At 38.9% G+C, this 10124-nt stretch overlaps 1 protein-coding gene across 5 annotated transcripts in view; it reads left to right on the top strand.

The window, feature by feature from the left end:
• The window catches only part of LOC113138593 (transducin-like enhancer protein 4), a 33171-nt gene that overhangs the window by 19432 nt on the left and 3615 nt on the right, over positions 1-10124 (top strand). For all 5 annotated transcript variants that reach the window (XM_026321142.1, XM_026321139.1, XM_026321138.1 and 2 more), the window contains exons 9-19: positions 2272-2394; positions 2944-2997; positions 3103-3255; positions 3699-3831; positions 4503-4690; positions 5150-5226; positions 5373-5622; positions 5821-6068; positions 6955-7102; positions 7842-7992; positions 9712-9788. In XM_026321142.1, the coding sequence (XP_026176927.1) occupies positions 2272-2394; positions 2944-2997; positions 3103-3255; positions 3699-3831; positions 4503-4690; positions 5150-5226; positions 5373-5622; positions 5821-6068; positions 6955-7102; positions 7842-7992; positions 9712-9788 (1602 nt within the window). The remainder of the gene's footprint in view (positions 1-2271; positions 2395-2943; positions 2998-3102; positions 3256-3698; positions 3832-4502; positions 4691-5149; positions 5227-5372; positions 5623-5820; positions 6069-6954; positions 7103-7841; positions 7993-9711; positions 9789-10124) is intronic.

The following is a 10124-nucleotide window of genomic DNA, read 5'->3' as shown; positions in this document are numbered from 1 at the left end:
GTCATATTACATCATATTATACTTGCATCACATATTACATTTCATAGACCTCCTTGAGTATATTGATAGCTAATATGGTGTTTAAGTATTTGATTTCAAAATTTGGGGACAGTTATGGCCTAAATGATAGAAAATGATTGACCTGACAGTCAGATAGGATTAAAATGGGTGGGGAAAGAGAAAGAGCAGCTCTCTCATCATCATTGGGAAGGCTGTCCAATATCAGCATCAATCATTTCCACAGGTGCCCTGAAAACGTTTGTGTTAGCAGCCGTATGAATTTGATTTAACTGAAAACTACCAACCTTAACCTTGTTTTTGTCACAGAATGAAACAAATGTTCAACAGTGATTTGTACAGTAATAGTTTTTACTGGCTGTAACTTCCAGGTATAAATTTGTGTGATTGTGTGATCAAGACAGTTCTGACAGAGAATAAGCATGTCTATTAAAACTGTGCCTGGAAATGAAACAAAAGTCGACAGTAACTATACGTAGTGATGACTATACCATACTGCCCAACAATGTTGTACTTACAACAGTAGATTAGTCATCATCAGCCTCCGTATGTAATTTAATATTCTTAGGTAGGAGAGAGTTAGAACGTTTGTGAAACAGTGGAGGTTACAGGTATAATTATCAGGACCTGCAGAATCAATTTGAAATAGGAGGCAAATATAATTATGATGTGCCACACAGCACGGTTCTTCACACTCCCAGTGCTTGTACTCCTGGCAGAGCCTTCATTTGTCTCTGCAGCAAAATTAATTTAACTTGATGTTTTTGAAGGAGCTAATTTGCAGGCTAATTAATCTAATCAGTCTGGTGAGGGGGGGGGGGGGGGGGGTGTAACCTGCTGTCAAAGAGATTGAGACAACAGGTACACACCTGTACACACACTGTAACATGTAAACAGGTACAAGTGCTCCCCGTCCACACACACACACACATATACACACACACACGCACACTGAACTTCACTCCTCCCCCTCAGAATCTTTGTCATCAACACTTGCAGCACGGCAAAGGGCAGTGGAAAGGTTACAAGCGTGAGTTAGTGGAAAGGTCGAGTTAAAGGTCCTGCTTTATTTTTCTTCTCTCTGTCCGTCATCTGGTGAGTAAGGAGCGCCTCCCAATGAGAGACAGAGATCAGCAGGGACATCCCTAGCAAGAGGGGAAATGTTTAGTTGACCTTATTTTGATCTTTGCTTCTCAAAGAGGATTAATCCTTCGGTAATGGTATTTAAAGGATGCCATATTTGATTAGAAAAAGAGAGACATCAATGGACTAACTCCCCCCTCCCTGAGTTTCAAAATAATGCTGTTGAGTTCAAGCCATGATGGTGTAGTCAAATTGTCGAGGATGCAGTGCTGCTCTGGCATTGTGTGATACAGTAAAAGTGAAATGGTTTTGACAGGCAGAGGAGTTTTTAAGTGATGTGGAAATGCAGCAGGAAATTTGTTTCTGCACAGTTCATCTTCATCTTTCTGTTTGCGTTGCTGACTGGCTGCAGAGTGTTAGATTTGTCCTAAATTATCTGAATGTATAAGTCTTGACACATTCAAAGAATTTGTAGAGTATAAGCTGTAGTTTGCATTTTTTCACTCTATTCAGGGCATGAGATGAGTAATTTCCCTGTCTGTCAGTCTTTAGCTGCTAGATTTGCCTTGAGGGTCCCACCTCCTCCAGTATTCTTTTCCATGTGGTCTTAGTTCTGCTTTGCTTTCAGTTCATGTACCATAAGAGGCTGTCTGCGTATCCATTTAGGGGAAGTTTATGGCAAGTCCAGGTGATATTAACCTCATATTTTAAGTTCTACAGTTATGTGTTTCTGTAAAGATCCTCATTGTATATATTAAACCTGTGAACTATCAGAATAGTCCCACATGTACTGATTTTTATTTTTTATTAAGCAGTCTGTTCAACAAAAAGTACAATAAAATATATGTGTGGATCTTAGTCTAACCTCTACTGGTCATGTACCCAGTTTTAGTTTTGTTTGTGCAGGGTTTGCAAGAATTTAAAAGAAAAAATTCAGTATCAAAATATTTATTTGTAAAAATTCAGAAGGAGATAGAGATAAACTGTATTTTAATATAGAGTACATGCCACATGCAGGAGAATATGTGATCATTTGTGGACTAAACGATCTCAGCTCATGGACAATTTGTAAACCAGTTCTGACCATGTCATAGTTGGGGTGTGTTTGAACAGACAGGAAGTATTTTTTCTCTTATTTTCTGTTAAGTATCCATTTCTTGCTTCTTCCAGAGCTCATCTGTGTCTCCATCAGCCAGTTTTAGGGCTGGAGAGAAGCACAGGAGTTCAAGTGATTACTCCTCCGAGAACAAAAAACAGAAGACAGATGATAAGGAGTTGACCTCCACACGCTATGTGAGTGATGATTTTAAAGTTGGCCTTTTCGAAATAAAGACAAGGTTTATTTGCTTTTTATAACTTAGGACGATGAAAATGTATGACTACTTGCCCCATTTATTACTATTTTTTGTGAAAATCTAGTCTTACCCGAAATAAAATATAAGAGAAAAAACAGTGCCCTAGTGTTAATTAAATCTTTGATTCAATGATAACCCTATTTCATAGCTATATGTGTAATTATATTTGCTGTAATATTAAATTAATGGGGTGTTAAACTGGATAAATGCGCTGATTATCACTCTTTTTTGTAGACAAATAGTGAACTTGTTGGTTTTTCCTGCCAGACCTCAGCAAAAGGAAATAGAAGGTTTCAAGACCTGAACAGCATTCATTTGCTCCAAAACAAAACAGTAGTCACTTTGTCAATGTCATTTATGTACAGACTAGAAAACTGTTTTCATTTCAAATGCTGTTTAGTCTCTCTGGCAAACCAACTGTTCCAAAATGTTTTTATCATAGTAATGTGAAGTAAAAATCAAATGTCCTTCTGTGTGTGTGTGCCAGGAAAGTGATGGAGAGAAGAGTGATGACAACTTGGTAGTGGATGTCTCCAATGAGGTACAGAACAGTTCACAGGCATGGCATATTCTTTGTTGCCTGATCAGAAAACTAAACCCGTCTTACGCTCACTCACTCATCTTTTCCTGTGCTCATCAATCACAGGATCCAGCGTCTCCTCATGGAAGTCCTGCCCACTCTCCTCGGGAGAATGGCTTAGACAAAAATCGCCTGTTGAAGAAGGATGCACCCTTGAGTCCTTCCTCTGTTGCCTCCTCCAGCAGCACACCCTCATCCAAGTCCAAAGAGATTAATCTGGTGAGTCATTTGGGTTATTATAGCTATCTGAGCTTCTTTTTCATCATTTCTCTGGATAGTTTTCTATTTTAGGCATTCAGACAAATGTAAAAATGACAAGTAATTATTGGCAGGAAGGTGTAGAAGAGAATAAAGGGTTGTTGTTGGCCAGAAGATGATAATAATAAATAAAATGTAAGGCCTGGATGATATTAAAAAGAATGCATCAACACTTTACATTTTTATAGCATATCAATTATGTATAATTGTAATATGTATAATTTATATAAGTGTTAAGGAGGATTCAGTCAAAGCAAGAATAGTTTTATTATTTAGAAGTTTTGGAAATGGTTTTACTTTTAGGTCTCAAGCTCTTCTTCAAAGAGATATCTGTTCCATTTGAAGTCATGTACAGACTAATGTTTACACCTTTTGTGATCAGGATCTGCATTTTTGTATTATAGAATGAGAAATCCACAACACCTGTGTCCAAGTCCAGCACCCCCACATCCCGCTCAGATGCTCTGACCCCCAGCAGCACTGCCACCCCAGGCCTCAGGTCTGCACCTGGGAAACCATCAGGTGTTGATACGCTGGGTGAGTGTTAAATCACATTTTATAGAGCAAGAAATGTCTATGCCTGCATGAATATTGTATAACAAAGTTTTTTTAATAAGAACTTTGCATTTTATGGCATGTGTTTAACTGAGCAAAACTCATTACTGAATGAGTTGAAAAAAAAACGAACCCTTTTACAGCATTGGTTAGCACAGGAAGTAAGTTATGTTTGAAGGGAACTCTCTGTTGGATCTGAAACTATTGCATCTCTGATTTAAACATTTTAAAACTAGTATTTCCACATAATGTTTGTTGAATATAGTTGTCCCTGTTCAGTGTTGCTAAAATGTTAAGTAATTACAAATCCTGTCCATGTTTGTTTGTTTCTGTCCAAAGCCCAAAAAGAATAAATCCATCTGGTTTGAAAAATCCATATGTTTGAATAATAAAACTAGATTATAAGTCTATATTTATAAGAAACTATATATATAAGAAACAGCTGCAACAAAAGTCAGGACACCTTTCGTAACTGAGATTTTATCCCTTTTCTTTTTTGTAATTTTGTATGTAAAACACTAAGCATTCTGGATTTTGTGTTCTTTGGCAAAGTTTCACAAAAATAAAATATATAAAAGAGGCACAGATAAAACAGGGACTTTTAACATCCCATGTAAATGTCAGCATGTATCAGAAGCTGTTTTGTGTCATAGCCCCTGGTCTTCGTACACCACTGGCAGTGCCTTGCTCCTACCCCGGGCCATTTGGTATGGTTCCTCATCCAGGTATGAACGGAGAGCTGAGTGGAGTGGGAGCAGCCTACACTGGCCTTCATAACATCTCCCCACAGATGAGTGCAGTGGCTGCTGCTGCTGTAGCAGCTTATGGACGCACACAAGTGGTACCCAAACACACACAAAAGCACACACATGCATTTTATGTAAACATTTATACCTAAAACTCAGTCAGTGCCGAAAACAGATTCAAAAGCATCACTATATTTACTCACTAATTTAATTATCTCCCTTATATAGAAATACAATCACATACATTTTGCAACTATGATGTCTAAAAACCTTTCTTTATTTCAACCACAAGAAGTTAGGCTTAAACATCCTTTTATCAGCACATCTTACAGGCTGCTACAGTATAGCTTTGTAGTATATAGCTTTCAGGACATATGCAAGCTGCAAGCATTAAAATGCAATCTGCAGTCAAACTGCATGAATTATGTGTATTTGTGTGACAGGCATGTTGTGTAATCACATCCTTTGTGATAGTGCTTCAGTTCTACTTTTTGTAGCATTTGTTCTGTTCACTAGAATTGATGTTTAAACAGTGACATAATCTTATATTCTAGGTGGGATTCGATCCTCACCACCACATACGTGTCCCTGGCCTTCCCCCCAACTTGTCGGGCATTCCTGGTGGAAAACCGTACGTTTTCTCCCTTCATTCTCAAATAGAACAATTACAAGAAGGATGTTCACAGCACAATCATTTATTCTTCCTGTTTGCTTGTACCTTTGTCCACATTTCACCTGCTCTTTTCTCTCTGCTTGTGTTCCTGTTCTTTCCACCAGAGCCTACTCCTTTCATGTGAGCGCCGATGGACAAATGCAGCCTGTGCCTTTTCCTCCAGATGCCCTGATAGGCCCTGGCATCCCACGCCATGCACGACAGATCAATACTCTCAGCCACGGGGAAGTGGTGTGTGCTGTCACCATCAGTAACCCAACGCGTCATGTCTATACTGGAGGCAAGGGCTGCGTTAAGGTGTGGGACATTAGTCACCCGGGCAACAAGACCCCTGTATCCCAGCTGGACTGCCTTGTGAGTGAACTACAGTGGCTCTTACATACATGACACTGCAATGTTACAACATACGATTAAGAAAAAACATAGTTTACCATAGTTTTACCTGTAGTTAATAGCAACAGCCACTAGTTTTTATACACTGGTGAATAATGACACTAAAAACTATAAACAACTTGCATGTGTGTGTGTGTGTGTGTGTGTGTGTTACATCAGAACAGAGATAACTACATCCGTTCCTGTCGACTGCTTCCTGACGGGCGGACTCTCATTGTCGGGGGCGAGGCAAGCACTTTGTCAATCTGGGATTTGGCCACACCAACGCCGCGGATAAAAGCAGAACTAACTTCGTCAGCACCTGCGTGCTATGCTCTGGCCATCAGTCCTGACTCAAAGGTCTGCTTTTCCTGCTGCTCTGATGGAAACATAGCCGTCTGGGATCTTCACAACCAGACTCTGGTTAGGTATGCTGCTGGGAATATGATGTGTGAGGAGTGGGGACACAGTCACAAGTGGATGTGCACGACACTGTATCACAATACCGTTAATACTGCCACGCTTGCTGCAAAAACAATAAAATAATAATAATCATCATAATTTATCTAACCTAAAGAAAATATCACTGAAGTGAAAGTATTTATTTCAGAAAGCAGCAATAAAATCAGCTAAATAAACTTTCAGTTAGGTAAGTGCTTTCACTGCAAAAACAAACATTGTGAGAGTTGAGTCTCGGCAATAAACTGTTAAATGGTTTAACTGCCACAAATCAAAACCAAACCAAATAAAATAGATTTGTTGTTTATCTTTTATATGTGAAAAATACATTTGTATTCTTTTCACCTTTAACTTTGTACTTATTGTTGTGTTCATCTTTGTCTTCATGCTGTTTTATTGCTTGCTGTTCTGATGCTGTGGGTCAGCATTAAACCTGCTGAAAAAAAAAAAAGCTTTTTGACTAAGAACAACCATTGGGTATGTTTTTCATTACTCTGCAGTTCTGGCTAAAAATGAATACAAAAGAAAATGAAATGAAAAAATACTTTGCTTCCAGAGTGAAAAGGTCTGCCACCAAAGTGTCTCTTACCTAACTTGTTTTTTCAACTGTAAAAAATAATGACAATAATCTTTGATCCTTTCAGTGGAGCTAAGCCACAGTAATTGGCACCAATACTGTGGCACCAAACCACAGTATTGGTGCCACAGTATTAAAAAACAGTCACAATGTAAAATATTGCTGTGTTAAATATTTTCCCTTTACATAGTGGCATTGTAGAAACTTCTCTATTTTGCTGGACAAGACACACATGCGCATTGTTGGGTATGAGTTTGTCTGACATGCTTTTACTGCAGGCAGTTCCAGGGCCACACGGATGGGGCCAGTTGTATAGACATCTCCAATGATGGGACCAAGCTGTGGACTGGAGGCCTGGACAATACTGTCCGATCCTGGGACTTGAGAGAGGGACGGCAGCTGCAACAACATGACTTCACCTCCCAGGTACACAGGACTCTCCACATATTTCTGTTAGTACTGTCAAATGTAAAAAAATCTTTTTTAAGGTATATATATATATATGTATACACCACTTGTATTTAGTGGTTAAAGTAAAATGCACAGTTAGATCAAAATTGTACATCACAAGACAAGTTAAAACATTTGGCAGTTTCCATGATTACACTCTCAGGCTTTGATTTATTGCAGCAATTTACAAGCTTAGTTCAGAACATTTAACCCACACTAAAGGCCAAACCGAGCTCTGGTTTTCTGGCCTGTCCTCAAATACCTTTAACACTAATAATACTGGCAGTTAGAATTTAGTTTTTTTCAGGTGAGGCAAAGAGCAGCAATAATAGACCATTACTGCAATTTTCCTGAAAAGGCCCATTTCACAATATCCGTGTGCACAGGAGGGGGTGAGTGTGCATTAAAAAGAGCTCAGAGAGGGCATGGCAGACAGGGAGACACATGGCAGATAAAGTGCTTATGCTTTCTAGTAATGTCTTTTGTGACCTGTAAAACCTGTTTCATGCCGGGTTTGGCAAAGACATATGACTTTTGGATTTACCAGCTTTATCAAGCCAGTATGTGTATGGCCTGTACTGTATTCTGTTCATTCTTTATAATCTGATTAATAATCTGAATTTCCTAGAGTAAACTAAGATAAAACAGGGTTATGTATGATGTTTATTTCAACTATGAGAGCTTTATTTACCATGACTTTTGGGTTTGGTTGCAGATCTTCTCACTGGGATACTGTCCAACAGGCGAATGGCTTGCAGTAGGGATGGAAAATAGTAATGTGGAGGTTTTACATGTCACCAAACCTGACAAGTACCAGCTCCACCTGCATGAAAGCTGTGTGCTCTCGCTCAGATTTGCTCACTGTGGTAAGATTGGACTAACTGAGAAAATGATCATCCATCCATCCATCTTCTATACCCGCTTTTCCTGGTTCAGGGTCACGGGGATCTGCTGGAGCCTATCCCAGCTCTCTCTCGGGTGGAAGGCAGGGGTACACCCTGGACAGGTCACCAGTCTGTCGCAGGGCGAAAATGATCATTTATAGGAAATTTATAATACTACTTGCAAACATTATAGGGATGTGACAACACGAGGCAGTTTTGTGTTGGTAAAATAATGTATACACAGATGTGATTATTTATTATATATTGCCAACATATAATGTATATGTGAGTGAGTTTCAGGGAAAGGTGTTATACAGCCATAAATCTGTCTGTATCAAGCTACAAGACATAAAAATAAAAAGCAATAATGAGTTTTTAGGAGTTAAGAAGACCTCAGGATAGGCTGGAACCAGCCACTACAGTCATAGATATAGTCTGCAGGAACAAATATGTGATTCTGATGTTTACATTGTCATCATTTAATGGGCACATCACTATCAGGTCAATCTCCCCAAAAAATGATTTTGACTAGCTAATTGTTTTATTTTGTTTTGTTTGTCTTCCAGTACTGTATTGTAGATAACTTATATAGGATCAAACTAATGTTTAAAAAAATATAAAGTGGTTTGTTATAAAATCTGTAAAAAAAAACAAACAAAAAAAATTACAAAACATACAAAAAGCTAAATTCTCCCCTTACTGCCAATCCCATATCAGTAGATACTGTTCTCTTACTTCTCCCTCTCAGTCAGGAGCAATTCGCCCTCCAGTGGTTAAAATGTGAAGTTGGTGTTTCGTTTCAACACGGTTGCCACATTATTTGGTAACAGGGTTTTGCACCCGAAATGTAAAGGGACATTCCAGGCTAAACTCACCATGCAAGGTTTTCTGTTTCATTTCATCTGAAAACCTTGGTGTGTGTGACTGACAGACTTCTTGAATGCTGAGTCATTACTACCCACTATGATCAGCTTTATTGAATTGAATAATATCCATCCATCCATCCATTTTCTATACCCGCTTTTCCTGGCTCAGGGTCACGGGGATCTGCTGGAGCCTATCCCAGCTCTCTCTCGGGTGGAAGGCAGGGGTACACCCTGGACAGGTCACCAGTCCATCACAGGGCCACATATAGACACACAAAGACAAACAACCTCACACACTCACACTCACTCCTAGGGGCAATTTTAGAGTCACCAATCAACCTGACATACATGTTTTTGGACTGTGGGAGGAAACCGGAGTACCTGGAGAAAACCCACACAAGCACAGGGAGAACATGTTGAATAATATTGATAATAATAATAAAAATACTAGATATAAATTATCTACTGGCCATAACTAAGGTAGCATAGTATATATAAGATACAGTGGAGTTATCAATGCCCATATTTGCAATGGGAGACTTCATTGCTTCATTTGATCCAGTTGTATCATTTGAATTAACAGCTGACCCCTTGTATTTAAATATCCATGAACATCAGTGTCTATTAGAGTCTCATGTTTGACACATGCTTTTAGTAGAGAAAACTACATTTTGGGTATTTTTCAGGATTCAGTTTGAATGGGAATGTATGGACATTTATGTGACATTTACTGTAGGTGAAATGAAATACCCTGAATAACTTGGGTAACAGAGATTTGGGGCAACTATATATTTTTTTCCTTATGTGGCCTAATGTGATTTCCCATCCTCTGCAGGAAAGTGGTTTGTGAGCACAGGAAAAGACAATCTGCTCAATGCATGGAGAACCCCATACGGAGCCAGCATATTCCAGGTAAGTGTGGAATAACATACCACTACAAAGTAAATATGGATGACAGCTGAGAGGCTAAATCCAGTATAGTCTAATAGTTTACAGGAATATCTTTAAACCTAACACCAGATACCTTTCTGTCAACTGACTACTAACTTCTGCTGGAAGATGATCAGTAAAAAATGTTCTAAACAGGAAAGATAGTCAAAGGTCTTGGGTCAAGGTCAAGAAAGCCTTCTTCAAATTCTTGTAAGGAAAAGAAAGCTGCAACTGGAGCTACATATGGGGCTGCACATAGTTGTAGCTATTGTGAACTGGATGGAGAAAGTCATATGAAATATGATATGGCCTTCATGC

Source organism: Mastacembelus armatus, chromosome 9 (assembly GCF_900324485.2).
Source record: "Mastacembelus armatus chromosome 9, fMasArm1.2, whole genome shotgun sequence".
NCBI classification, from domain to species: domain Eukaryota; kingdom Metazoa; phylum Chordata; class Actinopteri; order Synbranchiformes; family Mastacembelidae; genus Mastacembelus; species Mastacembelus armatus.
The sequence above is the reverse complement of the archived record's forward strand: the minus strand, read 5'-3'. Positions and strand labels throughout refer to the sequence as shown.